The following is a 20,629-nucleotide window of genomic DNA, read 5'->3' as shown; positions in this document are numbered from 1 at the left end:
GGTGTACAGGTCCCGAAAACACAATTTCACTCTTTTTTAGGTATCTTGTGGCACAGAGAGAAATACTGCACTTCGTGGCATGATGTATATTACCAAATCTTAAGACTGGTCTTTTAATATAGAAATGCATATACACATAGATAGTTTAATATACAAAAGAAAAGTTTACTTAAAAGTACTGCATCGGCGAAGATAACTGGGATACAAGTGGAATAAAGGTGCAAACAATTTTCCCACATAGTCTGTGGTTTCCGCGAGTATTCACCAATCGCCCGGGAAGCTCGGTAGAAACGGCAACTAATTGCAATTGGTATCACTTGCGGCTGCGACGAATGACGCACTCCGCCCAGATTGGAAAAAATGGCGGGAAAGTGCTGTGAAAAGCGTCCACTGGCCCGAGGGGAGGAGGGCAGTTTCGGGGAAAAGGAATGCGAGCAGGACAAAGAGATTGGAAACAAACAAGCCAGGTGCATTGATATTTAGCAGGTGAGCAAATCCTCAGTCTTTGACGATATTCCTCTCCAGGAAAGGTGGGCTGCTTTTTTCCGGGTCCTTACTTTGGCTGCCATGTAAACAAATCGCAAAAGGATAAGGACAAGGCACTTGTGAGCTGGCACTTAGCAGAATCGAACAAATATGTGACTTTTGCACAAACTTTTTACCTTTCCAACTATATCTCGAGTGTGCGTGTGGATTTATAGACATTGTTTGGCTGCTCTCTGTTGCTTTTCCCCAGGTTTTGCCCAGCTTTTCCCCAGGCTTTCCCCAGGTTTTCCCCAGCACCCGGCTGTGTGCTATGATTTCTTGCTGCACCTTCCTGCACCTAAACACTAACAAGCAAAGTTTTCCGAGCAATAAGCAAGTATTTGCGGTTGCATTTCGCCGCTTCTGCTGCTGTTGCTGCTTTTTTGGTCCGGAAAACTGTGAAAGCTGGAAAACTCTCAGCGGGCGGGACTCTCTCTCCGGCAACTACACTTTCCAATTTTCAATTGGCAAACAAGCGGAATTTTCGATTTCAGTGAGCAAATATTTATGCGGCTAGCAAGGACTTTAAGGTACTGCTTAACTCAAGGCAGGTGTTTTTGCACCGCAGGACGTGCACCGCAGTACATGCACAGATTAAGGGTATATAACTTTTGTTGAGGCTCATTTAAAAAGTGCAGGGGAATTGTATGCAGATCAAATTTACATACCAAATCGCAAATATTGTGCAGCAGCTGCCATGTACTATTATTTCGAAGGCACATATTTACTGAAACATATTCCACATGCGTAGACAAGAAACAGAGTAATTTAAAGTCCATACAATGCGTTATACGGCCCTGCGTTCTTTATTTTGCAATTTACTGTTGCCCAGGCACCGGTGTCCTTGGCCAGGACACAGAGGCAGTTGGCCAATTATCCTGGCCGGCCCCGCTGGTCATTAAGGTCAATGTGCAAGAATTCATTTTACAGCCTGCAAATAGAGTAAATGTTAAAGGGCAGCTCGACAGCGGCACTGGCATAATGAAAATCCTGCTGATTTTCCCTGGCATTTCCCATGCAGTCGCAGAAGATATCGCCCGATATGCAAAGAACTCCCGAAGGTAATGAATTACGCACAGCTGGCATGTAGAAAAGGAATGAAGACAATTTTATTTTATTCGCCTCGCGAGAGATTTACAAGGAACCGAATCCTTGCCCCGCGTTCCACGGACTTTTCTCGGATTTTCCCGCTCTGCCCGCTTTCTCACCCACAAAGGGGCTGTTGGGAAAGCCGCAAATTATGTGCCATTATTCTTAAGGGCACAGCCGCATGAAATGTGACCCAAATAAGATATAAAAAATTTTTGAGTGCCTTGTTAGGCTATGTTGGAAATGCTGGCAATCGCTTGTAAAACACCAGCTCCAGAGCGGGATAGCGCCATTGGGCCAGCTGTGGGCTAGAGAGAGAGGCCTGGGCGCCTTGAATTATGCTACGCATTTGTTGACAAACGACTCTGAAATGGGCGGTCATAAAGTTGCCGGAAATTGGCGTTGATTGTTTGGTAATTAATAAAAGTTGGCGAGCAGGCAAGAAAGTGGCCCAAGTAAGTGAAGGTCGCGAAAAACTCGGCCCAGGGTCCATAAATCTGGCTAAGTGTTTGTCTTAAATACAAAGCGTACCCTCAATGATTTATAATGTACGATTTTAGTTTGGCACTTCTATTGGAATTTTGTTTTACACCACCAATGAATCGCAGTTGCAAGCTATCTTCGTTTGGGCTTACAAATGGACAGCGGTTTTATTATAATATTCTCAATTTAGTAATATTCGGTTACATAACTGGCCCCGCAAAATCCCACCATAATCGAGCTTTCAAAGTCTGCAAAAACATTTATAAATCATTTAAGCGCCAAATATGACAATCAATTGACAGGAACATGCACAAAAACAAGCTGCCAGGCGTTTTAAATACTCTAAAATGTCATTTCAATTCTAATGCAGTTTTAGTGACTTTTTAAAATGCAATTTAAAAATGCAAGCGTTTCCGAAACTATAATTTGATCATGTTTTTTGGTAAGCATATAAAATCCAACTTATTGTCGTGACGACTCCAAATGATAAAAGAGTATCGCAAAAAATTGACCAGCTAAATTGAGTTTTCAGCATATTTGCATGCCATTTTAAGCATTTTGCCCGCCGGCGAACCCAACACCGCGAAAACCAATGCCAACTGCAAACGCCTGCAACTGAAATGCAAGCAATTGCGGTGCAGTTAAGCGCCGGATTATGTGTTATCAGTGTCGCAGGAAAGTCCGCTTTCGGACAATATTTCAATAATTTATTAAAATAAATACACTAAATTGGAATCCCCCGGCTTTGCGTTCGCACGTAATTCCATCAGCGTTTTTTCACATCAACCTGTTTCCTTTCATGTCTTTTCAGAGCTCGTCGAATGCGCGCTGCGCAATGTCAATTTAATAATCGAACCGCCGGCGGTGCGACGGGGCCAGCATGTGGTGCTGCGGTGCATGTACGACCTGGACGGGGCTCCACTGTACTCGGCCAAGTTCTACCGTGGCCAGCTGGAGTTCTACCGCTACACGCCCGGCGAGTTTCCCAACACGAAAGTGTTTCCATTCCCCGGCATTCACGTGGATGTAAGTATACATCGCAATTACAAAGTATCTGTAAAAAGAGGGTGATGGGCCTGCAACCGAACAAAGTGATACCCTGCATTATAAATCTGATGTGCGCATATCTTGTATTTATCATAAAGTGGAAATGCCTTGAGATACGTTTAGCAATAGCTCTATTTGGTAGTTAGGAAGGCGTGCGACCTGCAGACGAAGTACATTGAAACTACTGCACCTGACTGAAGGATCCAAGAGCCATGTCCTTTGCTGGTCACTGCGACTCAGTCAGTCTGAAAGGAACCAACCAGCGAGGCTCCACTTTGATGTCCTTAATTGCGCGCACACTGCATTTATTTATATTGTATATTTTAAACTTTCCGCTCATGCATATTCAGTTTGGCAGTTTTATTGTTATTGGCGGTTATTCAAAAAATGCCTGGGGACACCTGGCCGCCAGGATGCCTGCCGTCGGAATGCCGGCTTTTGTGGGCGCTATCAACGCGCGGCTATCTGCGGCAAAAATTTCATTTAAATTTTTGCATGCTGCGTCTGAGTTTTGTCGCCCACCTGCAAAAACTGCAATCTGCCGAGCGAAGGGGGCGTGGCTGGCTGGAGCTGAGGTCGGAGAATTGAGTCTCGGATGGGGTAATTCTACTTTGGCTAGATTATTGAAAAAGTTTATCCAGCCGATGGTGGGTTGGTTGCCAGGAGTAGTGGGAGCTGGAAGCTGGAAGCTGGGATCCATGCAATTTCGTTGCTTCGATAAAGTTGCTCCGAATCTGGCTAAATATTTCATCAGGCTATTGAGTTTGTGCCAGCGAGTTTATCTTTAGTTTTTGTATGTACTCTGCTTTTTATTTTATTTGGCTGCCTTGTTTTTTCTGCGTTTTGTCATCGAAAACTTTTATTTTACCCAGCCGAAGGCAATTTTTGTCCTTCCTTTTGCTCTCCTGTCTGGCGGTTGAGCTTGTATTTGTTTGCTTTTTAAGCTGTTTTAATAAATTTAAGTGCATTTCTTTGTTGGTCTCGATGTCAGATTGCGGACAGCTGAGCGATGGCAGGTGGGTGTCGATTTATAGTTGTTCCAAGTGCAGCATAACATGCTTCTTCGGCGGAAAAAAGAAAACACCAAGTGCTTTCCGAACATAGATACAGATATTTAGCTTTTTTTCTACTGAAAGTAGTGAGATCCTGTTTGGTACAGTATTAGTTGCAGGAGTGTGATTTTCCACCAAGGCGGTGAAGGATAGAGAAGGGCTTAGATATGTAAAGCACACTTAAGCATTAACATAATTTGTATTGCAGGGACATTGCCCTTGTTTTAACCCGTGCTTAGTACTTAATACTGCATCTGCTCTTCTGCTCAACAGGTAAGCAGCTCCAATGCCACCCAGGTGCTGTTGCGCAACGTGGGATTCGGTCTCTCTGGCAACTTTTCATGCGAAGTGACCGCCGACGCCCCGCTCTTCTCAACCGCCACCGCAGTGGACACCATGCAAGTTGTTGGTAAGTCCGACTCTAAGCTGATTCAACCAAATTGGCCTAAAGTGCGCTTAAAAGCTTTCAAAGCAGCGGCGGCGAGCGAGTGTATCAGCTCTTTTGGGCAGCCTTTGACATAACTCGCCTTTGATCGTCGGTCATCGTTCCGTGGCTGCGTTCGGTATCCACAGTCCAGAATCCAGCATCCAGAATCCCAAATCCCGTGGCTGCTTTTCGAGCGGGAGATAAAGTTTTTCGCCTTCTTGGCAATTTGTTTTTGGCCGGGCCAAGGTCGCAGCAGATGTTTCTGCTGGTTGCCAAAGTTTGCGCTGAAAATTGCGTCATTAACAGGCCATTTCGTCTTTGCCAGATAAGCGGGTTTGCCGGCAATGAGGCGCTGGCTGGTTCAATGGTTAGGTGGTTAGGCGGTCTTCGGTGGTTCTGGATGGGGCACCTGTCTGGGGGTCATTTGGTAGTCCTACCTGTGCTCCACGCATTTCACGGCCTTATGCGCTTTAAATGAGCGTGTAGCCCGCGCTCTGAATTACGAATTTAATCAGGGTGCCGGGGTCATGAAATCCAATGGGCGCCAGTCATTTTCGGCTTAACAATTATTTGTCCTTTGCTTAGCCAAAGTGATACACTAGGAATTTTTTGGCTGCCGAATTTTGAAATGAATTTTCTTGGCCAGTTAGCCAAACGTCTACGTTAGTCCAATTAAAAAGTTGCTTCGATTTAAGTCCTCTTAAAAGATTACTTCCTTTTTAAGAGGTAGAAATAAAATATTTTGTATATATCAATGCCTAGCAATGTGTGCTACTCTCTGAATTACATATACAACTTACGGAACCCCTGTGTCCCTAGTGCATGCTCCGTGATGCACAACAATGTGGCCTCCACTTGTGCTTGCTTTGTGTGGGGTTCGGTGCCATATGGGGCGTATGCGTAATGCGACCTAAATCGATGGCGCAGCTTCAGCGCTCGTCGGAGTTAATCTTTCTATCCGCTTGGCCTCAAGCATTCGAGAAATGCGCTCCGACAGCTAAATTGTGCTTCATACGCTGATTTTTATGCCACTTGCTGGGCAGGATTTATTTGCCACGCCCCGCGTTGTCCTGAAACCCTTCGAGGGTCCTGCCTTCCGAGAGGGGAAAGCCCGCTGTGTTTGTGCGTGTGTTTGATTGGGAGCTCGTCTGGGTTAATGGCTCACTGGCTGCTTGTTGCCCGGCATTAAACATTCAGATGTCTGCCGTTCTGGCCTGGCCTTTATTAGATTGCCATTGCCGTTGCCTCTGGCTTTGGCTGTGGATCTGCCACCGCCAGCCGTCAACTATATATTTAACGCCGCATTTAGCCCATTTAATTGGCCGCTTTTGCGTAACTAGCATCTGGGGATTAAAGCCTTTGATCGTGTATTTGTGTATTTACTTTAAATTCATGAGGCCGCGCTCAAGGACGCCGCCAACTTATTAAAGTTTCATTACAGGCTGCGGCATTTAATTGGTTGCTCACTGGTCGTGGCTCCTCGGTCCTTGGGACCACCGAACATACATCAATGCCGGATAAGCCAGTTGGGAACTGACACACTGACAGCCCAACAGCCCAGCAGCCCAGCAGCCAAGCAGCCTCAAATCTCGGGCTTTGGCGGCTTCCCCTCTGTATCTATATCTTGCGGGTTCTGTAAGTTCGTTTCGCTGGGTTCTCGGCTGTGGGCTTCTGCGGCTTAGGCCTAATGTCGTCGACACTAAAACCCCAATAACTTGCCGGCTAAACAATAAATTACTGTAGCCAACAGCAGGCAGAAACAGCCACGGACACCATATTGCTTCTACACAGAGCGAAAACTATATTACATTTCCAGCATTGACTACAAAACAAATCAGCATACATTAACTTTTTTCCGAAGGTTAGAGTCAAGATTTTATTCAGCTTAAGAACCATCTTAATTTGTGCCACACGCTCTTTCTCAGCGCTCCATCTTGTACGTCTTCGGTAAATCAGATTTTCTCGACTTTAACGACTCACAGTCATCTCATCTGCGTAAACTTGCGCTTTAATTTCATCGATTCAGCGCATAGTTTTCCCGATGGCTGGCCGCCTGATGTTTTATGCATCGAGTCAGCGTCAGCGGGCTGCTTTTGGCCAGGTTTAGTTGTGCGCACTCATTCGCTTATGCAGCCGCGTCGTCCTCGGTGTAAATAACTCTGAGGTTTAATCGTGTGTTAATGAGCTCAAGTGGCAATCAGATTGCGGCCCAAGGATCCAGGGAACCAGGGATCCAGGGAGCCGGCGAGCAGCCCACTGAAAGGAGGTTGCGTCTCGACGTCGGCGTGGCACATAAAATAAACACTTTGTCCTTGCGGGGCGGGCAATTCAAGGCATTCAGCCGGCTTCAAGGACACCACGGGGGTGGCGGGTGGTGTGAGTGGGGCCCGGCCCAAAAAGTTATGCTAATTCGGGCTTTCATTAAGTCACAGCCCCCATCACAGCCCGTCTTCTTCGGCTGGCACAAGTCAAAAGTTTATAGTTGGCAAACATTTGGGCAGCCTTAAGTTTAATAACTTAATGACACGAGTCGGGGCTAAAACCAAGTGCAAAGTAGGCTGGTCAGCAGCTAAATTAAGCTCGAAGGGCACGGACTTACACTGGTCGAGGCGAATAAGTTGTTGACTAAATTGCTTACAGAAAATATGGAGTGCTCTTCATTAATGCGCTGTTGTTTTATTTCAATAATTCATGTATAGTATTCAGCACTAACGCGAAAGGACCTCCACAAATTGTAATGGCGGCTTGGTGCATGAAACTGAATATCCTTGTTGAAGGATTGCTCATGTGTTCTGTCCAAAGCTGTAGTTCTTTAGGACAGTGTGCACTCGCAGGCTGACCCTCATTAGGGGGAATTTGACGGCGGAGTCTCAAAGGCAAAGGCGAAGGCGAAGCAAAAGCCCGGCAAAGAGGCATTCGATGGTGGCCCGTAAAAAGGTCAAAATCTGCAAGGCAAAAAGCGCAGGCGGCCAAGAGAAAAAGAGGATGGGGATTAGGCAGCGAGCCACACAGAGGTCCTGAAAGCAAAAAGTTGCCTCGGGGCGGGAAAAAGAGCAAAGTTGCCGCCGCCTTTGTCATGGAAATTACTTTCTTCATTAGTTACTTTGTTTCTCTCCCGGGTCTTGTGGTAGTCCTTCCCATCCAGGCTCCATTCCGGTTGACTTAATTAAAAAGTTAGGCGTGGCGAGTGCCAGGATCTTCAACTTGCGGTTGTGATTGAAGGGTGTCCTGGTCTTCGACTGCACTTACGCGCCTATTAATGTGTTTTGTGTCGGGTGGGTCAGCTAATTGAATTGTTCCAGCTTGAGCCCTTTGCTGCATCCCAAATTGTCACCTTTCATGCCTCAGAGTTTTAATCGACTTCCTCCTTCAAAAGCAGCAGCATAAACAAAATATAATAATTAGGTATTAAAAGAATTTTGGAAAATGTGTGTGCTGGAAATAGGCAATGGGAAACTGGGCTAAGATATCAGAACCTCAAAGCGCGAGGCTTGTGATTCATTTGTTTTCTACTAACGATTAAGAGTTCTGCTCTATAATGTCACTAAAACTGAGCGTTTTATTCTCCCTGTTTTTCAGAACTGCCCGAGAAGCGTCCCCAGGTTTTCACGGAACACACACGCTACGAGCCCGGCGATGTCCTGCGGGCCAATTGCAGCACTCCCCCGTCGCGTCCGCGGGCAGAACTCACATTCACCATCAACAACTTGGTGGTGAGTACTTGCAACACGACTTTCAACTCCGCAATCACTCCCATGAAATATTACCGACCTGCCGGCCGGTCTTCTTCAATTTACTTCATGTTCCCGGCGAGAGCGGAATACAAATCTGACAGCGGGTCAGCGGCTATTTCGTGTAGCCGAGCAGATCCTTTGAAGTGTGCTTGTCTATTCTGCTGAGAAATGAACATGAAAATGGGCTAGGACACGACTTTAATCAAAAGGGTTCTGTTCCGGCTTGTTTCTTCTTGTTTTTTATTTTTTGTGGCTTATTTTGCAACATTTGCCTTGGGGGGCTCGTCCATCCGTCAACGTGGCGTATGCGCAATTTCACAGCCTGCCAGCGAGCGTGAGGATTGTCATGTGTATTAACAATGCATATGAGGAGGCCAAAGAGGAAGAGTCTGCCGCATCTGTGGCCCGAATGCCCGTTTTGTCATTTAGTTACTGTGAAATACGGATTTCTATGCGGTAGCAAGCTCCAACCGCCAGTGTCAGTGATGTGCAAGTTTGATAGCTAAAAATTATGTATATCATTAAAAATAACAGGTTTTTTAAGGGCTTTAAACCCAATATATTATGCTCTTAAGATTAAGATTTATTGCAGATACAGTAAGTTTCCAAATAGCCGCTCAGAAGGGTTTAAAATAGTCCCACCACCTTGCGAGTCGGTTAAAACTAAAAACACTATAAGCTATTATTATTTGCTTTTGTCACAATGTAAGCATTTAGAGGTTGAACACTAAAAATGATTTTAAAATTAATTTTAAGTGAGAAATCTATGCGAAAAGCTGGCAACACTGAGGATGAGGAGCAGTAGCATCTGTGCGACGGCGTCTTCCCAACTCTCATGGCTGTCATTCCTTGGATTTTCACTTTTGGTTGCCGTCGTGTTGCCATTGTTGTCCTGCGAGCGGTTCCAGTGCAATTTTATGAATATGCATGCCACATGCTCGCTCCTCCTTATTTTCCTGCTTATAATTTCGACCCAGGCCCGGATGTCAAGAGCAGTTCAGGTTCAGAATCGGTCAAGGCGATGCCTCTGCTCGCTCTATTTGCGGTTGAAAAGGGTAGTTGTCTGGGCCAGAGGCACTCGAAACTAAGGAGTCTGTGTTTTCTGAGTCCACGTGCCTAACAGGTTGCCCACGTTCTTTTTGCTCCACCATTCAAAGGCAGTGCAACTGCATAATCGACCCTTTTGATTTTCAAGCTGCTTGCTATGCTAAAGATAAGTCCCGCTGAGCGGTTGGGAAAATTGTTTATGGTTGGGGCTTAGTTTAGTATGAATGCATAATGTTCTATCATAAAAGCTTCCAATTGGATTGCGGTTGCAACCAAGCGAGTGCGTGTGCGAACTCCATGGGATTATGTCTTGCACCTGTCTATGAACTCAAATAAAGGAAAGCTTTCCCTCAATACTCTATTATGCCATATTTGGAGATATTTTAGCAATCTTAAATTCCATCCAAGTGCTTAGATGGGAACGTTTCCCTTTGTTAGTTGAGTAGTTTGTTATCCGCAAAGCCTTTAAGTTGCTCTTTTCATTGAATTAGTCTAGAAGTGTGGCTATCAAGCGTCCTGATTTTATTAACATAATTCCCCTTTAAGGAAGGGCTCTCTATTAGTCCGGAAAACGCTGTACTGATGCCAATGCTGATGAAAAATGGTTGCCACATTCCAGAAGCGCAGTTGGCAATCTCGCATTAAACATGATAAATGAATTCAAATCATTTTCACCGCAATAACTCGCTGCCGGAACGAAGGGGAATTTTCGGGCGAATATTCAAAGGGGTTGTGTTGCCTGGAAATGAAATGATAGCTTATCGGCAATGCCTCTCCAAATGCCAATGATGCTGTGCGGTTGCGCTGTTGCGGGCTAAAGGGGCTTTTGCAGGGTACTAGATGGGGCACAAGGAGCTGCAAGGACACCCAGAACTTTTGGCAGTGGCAGCCAATGGCAACCATTGCCTGAGAGACAACAAACAGTAAGCAAACGTGGCAGACATTGACTAAAATTGAGTAGAAAACGATACCGCAGGAGGAAGATATATTACAATTGCCGATCACAGGAAACAAATGAATATTTCATGCTGTGCAAATCAACATGCCAAGGGAGGGGGAAAGGGTGTGCGTGGTCGGAAGCACACACACCCTGGCACACACACTCAGGCACTTCCGACATTTCCTGCAAAGTTTACGTTAAAAGGTGCGCCGGCAAGGAGCCACAACTTTCTGTTGACAAAAGTTTTGCGGTGAAATGCCACAGGAGTAATTTGCAAGAGGTCTGGACCCAAAACTTCCCCGCTCTCCACCGAGGCCCGGAAAAGCGTTCCCACACATGAACAGCAGCGGTCAGCACATCAAGGCTCAAAAAAACAGCAAGGAAGTTTTCTTGCTCATGAAAACTGAAGGACATCTCTTTATGTCCGCACCGATGCGCAAAGCAGATAGTTCCCTGATATTAAAAGTAGTTCTGAGATAATCCCGCACTCAAACTAAAAATAGTAAAAAAAAAATCATATTTAAATAGGTGAATACTTAGTTAATGGGCGTATGAAACCAATGTAGTGAGATTAAGTCGCTACGAGCGCGCTATTCTGCTGCCCGCGAGTGCACCTTAACTTTACCCCCGGTGACATATGTGCCTTCGGTTTAAGACTGCTGCTGTGGCTCCATTTCGGTCTCTTGGCTGTTTCCGCCCTGGGCCCAGGCATTAATCATTCGGCATGTAAATTGCCAATTAATAACTGCTGCATGTCATTTGGCGTCGGCTGAAAAATGCCACGCAGAATTTGCCATCATCAGGGTTGAACGAACGGACTGAAGAACGTCGGAATCTTGCAGGGGAGCTTGCCAAAGTTCTAGGCGCATTCGCATTAATGAAGACAAATAGCACTTAGGCCCTGCCAAATTTAGCGGAAAATTGAAAAAAGCTTCGCAGCCAGCAGTTGGCAGCTCCTTTGTGCCATAGTTTTTGCCACCCCATGTATGCCTTGCCGCACTCTTGGCAGCCAGTAAACCAGCTTCCAGTTACCAGTAACCATTGGCAGAGATATTGCAGTGCTATCCACAATTTATTTGTTATTGATACGCTGGCAATGCATTGCACACACAAAAACCCATGCATACGTGAAGGGCTGAGGGACAAATTGTGCACTATATTGGATGAAATATAAAATATATTTATTGTATTTTCGCATCGTCTGAGAGGGCGGAGTCACCAGGGCATCGGTTCAACGAACGTATGAAAATTTATGCCTGCAGACCAAGTGTCATGGGAGAAAAAATTGGGTAGAAACCCGAATTTCAAATTGTATTCAGTCTGGCTTCCAAATAAAGTGTGCAAGTAAAAGTAATAGAGGTCAGCTCTTAAGCCTTTATATGAATTTTGAATTTGAATATGCAAAATCAGTTTATCTAAGAAAAATATCAGTAGAATACACAAAAATATACATTTGGACAGGAGTGGAAACATTGTGCAGGAATTAATGAAATGAAAATAGCTTTTAAGTTTTAAAGACATTATTTACTTACAAACTGCGTTTAGTGGCTTAAAAACTGAACAAGGGGCTTAGGACTAAGCTTAAGTGACATAAAACAAACAAAACTTTTCAAACGGTTTCAAATGATACCAAGCCTACTATCAGCCTAAATTCCATGGCCTTCTCGCAGAGATAACTGTTTTCAAAAAATAGCACTTGGCTAGGAACAAAAGTGCAAGTGTTTCAACAATAAATACAACGAAAAGGCGGATTACTCGAGTGGGTTCCAAATGAAAGACGCCCAGGCAATCCAACGCGTCTCATAAAGCAGCTTTATTTCTGGCTTATCCTGCACCCACTCTCCATTAGTTTTGGCAATTTGCAAAAAGTGCTGCTCAACTGAAACACGAAGTGCACCATTGCCGAATTTCACACATAAGTTTGGGCCTAAATTCTACAGGGACAACTACTAAAAATGTATAATTTTCCTCGCATGCAGAGAAAGCCGAGCTGAGCTGAAAAAATAAAAGAAAGTGGCAAGAAAAATACGGAAGTGGAGAACTTTTGCTGCTTAAACATCTGCTTTTTGGCATGCACATGCGTATGGGGAAAAATTATTTATCAAAGCGCAAATCCTTTTGCACACACAGAGGAAAGAGACTTGGCGATGGCGAGTGGCAGATTCTCCTATGGCAACAATTTTACAGTGAATTGCACTAAATAACTGCCATTAAGCATAAAAGCTGTTCTCGCATGAAGGAGCTGCTGGCAGCATTTAAGCCAAATGCAAGTTTAAGCATCTTAGAGCTGGCGCAAATAAAGTGGACTTACGCAGCAAGGACATGGACGAGGCCTGGGATATAGACACGGATCCGGATCCGGATGCGGACCAATACGGATGCAGGCCAAATGAAAAGCAGAAATGGCGCATAAGAAATACGAATCCGAACGGCAAAAGCAAAGGAATCCGCCGAACCAAAGGCTCTAAAAAGCTGGCAAGGCCTGCACCAAACTGGCGAAAACTTTCGTCAAATGCCACGCAGTTTTGGCCCTCTCTTTTTCAGGCAGGCAGTGCTGAGTCGGCTATGTACCATGTCCCCAGTTCCATGTAGAATGTCCTGCCATGTCCTGCAGGCCGTCCTTGCAGCCACTAATGTGCGCAATTGTGTGGGCATCCTGATTTTTTCTGTGAATCGGGAGAGGATAGGGTATAATGTTCTCAAACACATTGGGAACGTTTGAGGAAAAAATATTAGCATCATTCAGGGAGTTATTTAAAAAACTTAATTTTCGTTCGAATTTTTAAAGTTTTTTACCCTAAAAAATTATAATACTATACAACTGTTGAAACTTATCTTAGATTTCTTCAAGTTTTTCAGAATCTTTCACTCTGTTCCGTTGCATGTTAAGCTTACATTTATATTGGTGTTATTTTTTTTGTTTTTTTTTTTTTGAAGGGCATGTTTCCGGCGGACCAAGTTTCTAACTCATTTTTCGCAGCCTTTTGTGTGTTTGTGTTGTGCTCAGACGCCGCTGCTTTTTGCTGCATTGCATTAACACAGATAAAGTTCCTTGATACATAATTTCCATGCATACAGAAGTGTCTCCCAGCACATGTGGCAAATCCCCTGACTACCAGATACTCCTCCCCCGAAATCCCCTGGAAAAGCGCTCCCCCGCCGCCACTGCTCTTTGGCAAACTGTGCCAACTTGCAAATGGCGACAAGATGCTGGCTGGCAAAAGTTTTTTCCTTCTGCTCGGTCCATCCAAACGGCCAAAAGGAGAAGTACAAACAAAAGTATTACGAGCGTGAGGGCTAAACGTTGCCAAATGCTCAGGCCTCTCCTCGCCGCAGACCCCTCGAGCGCCTTAAAATATGCAAATGCATTTGCGAGCGTAAAATAAACAGGCGCAGTCTAAAATTATAATCCCCTTGTATACGCTTCCCCGAACACTGAGAGAAACGAGGCTTTAAATCAAGATGGGATTTTCGAAGGCGAAGACGTTAAGGAGTTGAGCAAAATGGTCAAAAGAAGTCGTTGCACTTTTGGCTCGGACTAGTGAAATTTCTTGAAAGCATCTAGTTAGACATAAACTTTAGTTTGTTACATTTTTCAGTGTAATTCCTTAGCAAAGCTCAAACTGCTTTGAATAAATTAAACTAATATGAGATATATTCCTTTGTTTGTGCATTTTTTGAGCTCGGAAACCAACTTGCTAAAGTAAAATCTCGCAAAATATTTATCTTAGACTTGGCACATGTGGAAAATAACAGGCTCTGCTGTAGTGAAAACCGAAATATAATTAATAACTGTTGTAATGCTTCGTGTTTTTCCTCTCGTAGATAACCAATGTGGACACCGAGTACATTCGCACCATCGATAATCTGATTGCCACGCGGATCTCGCTAAAGCTGCAACTGCAGGGCATTCACTTTTCCAGCGTGAATCCGGCCATCTACAATAGCGTCTACGGGCTGAACTCGGTTTACGGGCATGGCGGACCGGTTTATGCCCCGAACTCGAATCCCGGCGGATTACTCTTGCGCTGCTCGGCGCAAATCGGAGACCTATACCAGGAGTACAAGGAAATCGAGCTGGGCACTCCGCAAAAGGATCCGGTACCGGCACGTGGTAAGTGTACGATAGTCGCCAGTCAATTACGCCAGATCCAACTGACTTCCGTTTCCGGTTTTTCGCCGGCTCTTCCGCTCTTCCGCTCTCCCGCTCGCAGTCACGCTCTCATCCGACACGAGCTTGAAGAACTTTTTCAGCTCGTATTTCTCGACATCGGCGGCATCGCGGCTCCTGCCCGGCGTCTACATGGCGCCGCTTATAATGGCCGTGCTGGCTGGCTTATTCCGGCTAATTGAGGCTGCATTTGAGCCCTGCGACGCCAGCAGCCAGGATCCCCAGTCAGCGGCCGGACATTCGATGGAACATTCCAAGGAGCGACGGGAGTCCAAGGAGCGTCCAGCTCCTGTGTCCAGCTGCAGCGCCTTCAAGGCGTCCCGACAGCAACTGGCCTGGCCAGGATCACGGACAGAAGGTCTGGGTCTGGCCTAGGCGTGTGTTACGAGTTAGTTCAATTCGAAATATATTGGGGGAGTGCGCTAGACCTGGGCAATTAATAGGTATTGGGTGATCAAACTTCCGACAACCCCAACTTGAGGGCTTGAATAATTCTTTATCAATCCACATTTGAACATACTTGAACCATTTTCGAAGGCCAGGAGAAGAAAACCATTTATTATTTAAACAGGTCTAGGGGACACCCGCACTTCGTTGATTTCAAGTATCTTCTTTTGATGACTGCTTTTCATGTTAACCCTTATTTTACACCAAAAACCACACTTTGAGATGTGGCGTCTACTAGCGAGCTAAAGAGAAAAACAAATTAAGTTTAAGCAAACATTTATAAACTAGCCTAGTCATAAACAAGAAAACCGGAGGTTGGACAGCAGAACGGAAGAGTTTAAAACCTATAAAGCAGGACATACACAATTCAAATATAAATGTTTACACGAACGAGATAAAGTAAAAGGAGAATATGCTAAGTATATGAAATTACTGATTCTACTTTTAATGTGCAAGGTAACACAAAAATAAACAGACAAACGACAAACAGAGCAGCATAACAAACCAAAGCCAGAAATCAAAGGTGTGTATCCGTGGGAAGGGGAAATGTGTGTAAAATATATTTAATGAAACATATTAAACTAATTTAATTTAAAGTAAATAAATCAAAGCCTTGTATGGGCATATTGTAAATGGTGGTGAAATTAAATAAAATGTGTGTTAATTTTAAAGTTGGCTGGACTTTTATTGTGAAACTGTAGCTGCGATATAAGTAAGTTCTGGACACAACTAGAGGAAAACTGAAAACTGAAGAGTAAATGGTAATGTGCTAATTCCACGATCTTCCCCATTTTCCTCCAATTTACTTAGGTTGTCTGACCGGTGACCCAAGGCATTTTCCGATTCAACAAATTTCACTGTTGATTTTTGGCGTTAAGAATTCTTACTCAACATTTTTGCAACAAAGGAGTGTTTTCTTTCGAAGTCCACCCTTTCTGGTTATTGTCTGCATTTAGTTTGCCTGCCAAAGTGTGAAAAAACTTGCCGTTACGCAGCGGAAGATGTGAAAGAAATATAGAAGAAGGAATCTAGTACAATGCAATGCACACTCCCGTTCCGCTTTTCCTGCATTTTCCCTCGTTTTTTGCCATTTCCGTTCTGCATGCGCATTTTGTATTATATTTTGTGCTTCCTAGTTTTCCTCGCAGCTTTTCCGAAATTATTGAAGCGCGCTTTGTTATTTCTTTTCAATTGCGGCCGAGTGAAGTCGTTCCATTTCTTTTTCCCATTCCAAGAGGGTTCGTTCTCCTCCGTCTGTTATCACAAATAATTGTGCTACGTATATATATACATAAGGATCCCCAGCTCTCACAAAAACATGCGTATAGTTGTTGCTTATAAAACTCCATGGCGAGGGAAATATTTGAATTGTGCGTGATAGAAAATATTTTAGCAAATAAAGGCGAGCAAATATAAAAATACATTCAAATTTCCATTCGTTTGCCCAGCGTCTGGAAAGTTCTGCGTTGTGTATTTAAATTAAATTGCGAACAAACAAGCACCAAAATAATGGCAGCCATTCTGAAATTGATGGCAGCAGAATGTATCAAAATACAAAACTGAAGTTATGGAGAGTCCTTCGCTTCAAGAAGGACCTTCCGCCGGCAATCTCAGATATGCAATCTCTTTTCACTAATCCAATTGAACTCGCACAAAGCATAAGTTTTTACAAATGTTTGTTCTGGAATCAAACGTAGTCAGAATTCTATTTTTCAGACAATTAAAAAAGGCTAAGAAGCAGTAATGTGGAAGTACTTTCGACAGTTGGCACTGGATGGAAATATACGATTCGGTTTGCTGAGCTTTAAAAGAAGAATTTCAAATGTTTCCAATTTACCAAACCGAATGAAGTAACACCATATATCCATTAATTAAGAGCCAAACCCGTAGACCACAACAAGATCCCTTCATTATTCAGTCCACACAGCCCATGCATGTTTTGACCCTCGGTCTGATTGGGAATGTGTTCCGCAAGGGCCAATTAGATACTCCATATCCTCGGCAGGACACGGCCCAATATTTTCGATAGCAAAACAGTGCGAAACAGTGGCTGGACTGCAGCAAAATGATGCAGTGCCTGCTAATTGAAGTCAACTAATTTGCATTGCAGATGGCAGCAACATGGAAAAGGCATGAACATATCCTGCGTTGGGATGTTACTGGTCCGCGGCTTATTTACGTGCCATTAGACGGCAGCGAGTACGTGTCTGCGAAAGGTCCTGCAAAAATCCGCAGCTCGCAGCAAAAAGCGATCCAAATTGAGTTTGACAGACCGCAGAGCACAATTAAAATCAATTAGCTACGCGCATCGAATTACAAATTGATTTATTTATGATGTTTCCAACCCAGCCACAATCGCCGATGGTTGGTGGTTGATCCTGATTCCTGATTCCCGATTCCCGCTTTCTGATTCCGGATTTCTCATTCCCCATTGCCGATTGCCCAGCTCTCGCCATATACTCGTACGTTTGCCGGAGGTCTCTGTTTGCCTTTCTCATGATATCCTGCGTTATCCTCCCGACCTGCGTGTCGCGGGATGTCAAGTGTGCATTTCAAATGGCCAACTAACGCTGTTGTCGCGTCGTCGCGTCATCGCTTCACCGTCACTGAAATCCCGATCCCAGTTCCCAGTTCCCCAACGCAAATCCCTCTGGCCGCCACTCCGGCAAAAAGCAGACATTGCCAGCAGACTGGCCAGCAGCGTAAATTGATTCCATTGATTCGCGCTCAAATTTATAGTTACCCAGCGCTTGGGGGACTGTCACTTGACTTTCGCTTTAGCATCACCGAGCTGGGCTTAGAGAGTCCACCGTGGGAAAATCTCACTGGGAAGATTTGTCGCACAAAATACTTAAAATGAGTTGTGGAGCGGTCTTCTCCTACTGCTGCACTTAAAGAATCTGAGGTGCATCTCTGCGGTCCCATGATAATATAAATAATAGATAGTTTCCCTTTTATTCGCCAGTGCACGGCTTTTAAGCTGGATTCAGGTGTGCCCGTGGGGTTTCCGCGAACGCAGGTAAAAGCGATACACACGGCGGATGTGCGATATTTATCGCCGCTTAATGGTAATATTTGTGCTGACGAAAAGAGTTCCATGCGCACGGAGCGTGATTAACGAAAATGTGCATTAAGTGTGCATGAATGCTCTGATTAATAGAGCAAGGACTCGCCTCGGACCGCATTAAAGCTGCCGCCGAGCAAATTTGCAATCACTTAAAGCAAAACGCAAATGAGGCAGCATGAGTGCACGATAAATACGAGAAGTGACAATGCAGCGCCGATAATCGATGTGGTCCAGTCTCTGAGTTCTTTTTCAAACCCGTTACTCGTAGAGTAAGAGGGTATACTAGATTCGTTGAACAGTATGTAATTCTTGAAGAATGTTTGGATATTTTTTCATTTTTTATTAGTCTCTATTATTTCTCTCTGAATTTTCTCTTTGCCACGTCCACTCTACTCTACTCTACTAATTTTGTAATTTTTTTGATGTATGGTGGTAGAAATTCAAAAATATTAAAAAATGTCCCAAGGCTGAAGTTCTAAAGTCCATAGCATAACTTATCTTAATCGGAATTTGAAGTGGCATACCCATAAATGTTTCTGGCGCAATTCCCTAAAAAATTGCATTCAAATTTATATATCTTATTTTTCTTTTTAATTTTTTTGTAATTATACCCGTTACTCGTAGAGTAAAAGGGTAGACTAGCTTCCTTGAAAAGTATGTAACAGGCAGAAGGAAACGTTTCCGACCATATAAAATATATATATTCTTGATCAGGGTCAATAGCCGAGTCGAACTTGATCTCAGGAACTACAAAAGCTAGAATGTTGAGATTAAGCAAGCAGTTCCAGAGACATAGACGCAGCGCAAGTTTATTTCCGAATGTTTAAACAATTTTTAAGTTATTTTTCCATGTATTACTTTGTCCCCAATTTCTACCGATATTACAGAAAATGCTGAAATTTCTCGTCTGCACTTCCACTAGCTGAGTAACGGGTATCTGATAGTCGGGGATCGCGACTATAGCATTCTATCTTTGTTTTTTGCCATCCTGTGGCCCGGGGAGATTTGGCACGCCTCGAACTCATTTAATTTCGCAGTGAACGGAGCAACTTGGCCTGTTGGCCTGCTTTTTATCACAAACACGAGTACACACGATGCAGCAGGGACGTAATGCAAATAAATAAATGCGAGACTGAGCTCCCACATCTGTTTCTCCAGCGGCAGATGTGACACTTTTCACATAACTGCAAATGGGCGAAATGCGGGACCTCAATGCCAGATGGACATTTTCATTCGGAGTTGCCTGCACCGCGGAGGATGTGCTTCCAAGGGCCCAGGACATCGCGCACTGGACATGGACAATTTACAATGGACGCGGGACATGAAGACTTATTAAGAAAAGTGTTGCAGCCTCATGAATAAACAGTGCAATGAGATGTGATGCGATGCGATCTGTTGCGATGCCTTCGAGCGGACTGAAAGCCAGTTGTCAGTTGGCAATTTCTTGAGTGCCGGTCACAATGGCTCGAAAAGGAAGTTCGCCTTAATGTGTAATATACTCGTATATGTGTATATATGATATAGATAAGAAATGAAAGGCCGAGCGGAAATGCAGCAGCTGATGACGTCAGTCCTGAAGAATGGTTACTATACTTGCATGCTCGTGGGAAAATTGTACTATCTTTTCTTACAGTGCATGCCAGCCCCTTTGGCATTCCTGAACATGAAAAGGTAAGCTTTGCCAACGCCTTCTAGTCCAATTTCGCACTCAGGCCTGGGAAAAAGGGTTCATTAAATTAACATTTAACATTTTAGATTTTCGGGCCGAGCTGAAAACTTCCACCGGACCTGCCTCGTTTATGCAAAGTGTCGCCTTATTGAATTTGCGCTGGACAACTTTTGTCATCGCCGGACAAGTGCTCCAAATGAGTGTGGAAAAGTTTGGCCAAAGTCCGGGACTTCGGGACTCGGGGACTTCTATACTTCTGGACTGGTCAATGATCTCTAAGCACCGGGGAGCATCACACATGACACAGAATTGGATTTAGAGTAGGAGTTGCTATTATATATGTACATCTATCTGGGCGGGAGATACTTGGACACGCGCACGCCTTCGTGTAATAAACTTCAAAAAATAATTTCGGCAACGTCTACAACGACAACTGAAACTTGACACTTTGCGAAGAAAGTTTCTGTGGCCCGAGTGTTGTGAGGAAAACGTAGGAAAATGTGAATGGGGAAGGGGGTGGAAGTGTGGCATGGGCAGTGACAGCTTAATTTAATTTGCGCACAAATTTCCAAACTTGTGAGTTATCGAAATTTCCACATAGTTGTAATGAATTATGCAGCAGCACTTCTAGCCGAGGATAACTGTTGCAAACTTTCAATATATACGCTCATAATTTAATTTGCTAGTGAGAAATCCGGAATTCGACTGCTTAAAAATCCAATTACTGGTGACAGTGGTCTCGCATGCCGATGCCAATCATCATAAAGCAGTTTTGGGCCCATCCTCATCCCCAAGCTCCCATGCCCATCAAATCAGATCGAATTAAGCCGTGGAGAGACGGATAGCAACTCGAGGGAGTTCGCTGGCAGTTCGCACGATTCGCCCAGACAACAAGAAAACTTTTAATCCATATTAAATGAACTTTTCTGCA

General features: G+C 44.3%; 1 protein-coding gene across 2 annotated transcripts in view; it reads left to right on the top strand.

Annotated features, from left to right (window-relative positions):
* The window catches only part of LOC6552076, a 44,296-nt gene extending 28,671 nt beyond the window's left edge, over window positions 1-15,625 (top strand). For both annotated transcript variants that reach the window (XM_026975710.1, XM_001979740.3), the window contains 5 exons: window positions 2,909-3,123; window positions 4,470-4,605; window positions 8,203-8,336; window positions 14,170-14,458; window positions 14,559-15,625. In XM_026975710.1, the coding sequence (XP_026831511.1) occupies window positions 2,909-3,123; window positions 4,470-4,605; window positions 8,203-8,336; window positions 14,170-14,458; window positions 14,559-14,890 (1,106 nt within the window). In that variant the 3' untranslated portion in view covers window positions 14,891-15,625. The remainder of the gene's footprint in view (window positions 1-2,908; window positions 3,124-4,469; window positions 4,606-8,202; window positions 8,337-14,169; window positions 14,459-14,558) is intronic.
* Window positions 15,626-20,629: the final 5,004 nt, after the last annotated feature.

Source organism: Drosophila erecta, unplaced genomic scaffold (genome assembly GCF_003286155.1).
Source record: "Drosophila erecta strain 14021-0224.00,06,07 unplaced genomic scaffold, DereRS2 tig00000000-arrow-pilon, whole genome shotgun sequence".
NCBI lineage: Eukaryota > Metazoa > Arthropoda > Insecta > Diptera > Drosophilidae > Drosophila > Drosophila erecta.
The sequence above is the reverse complement of the archived record's forward strand: the minus strand, read 5'-3'. Positions and strand labels throughout refer to the sequence as shown.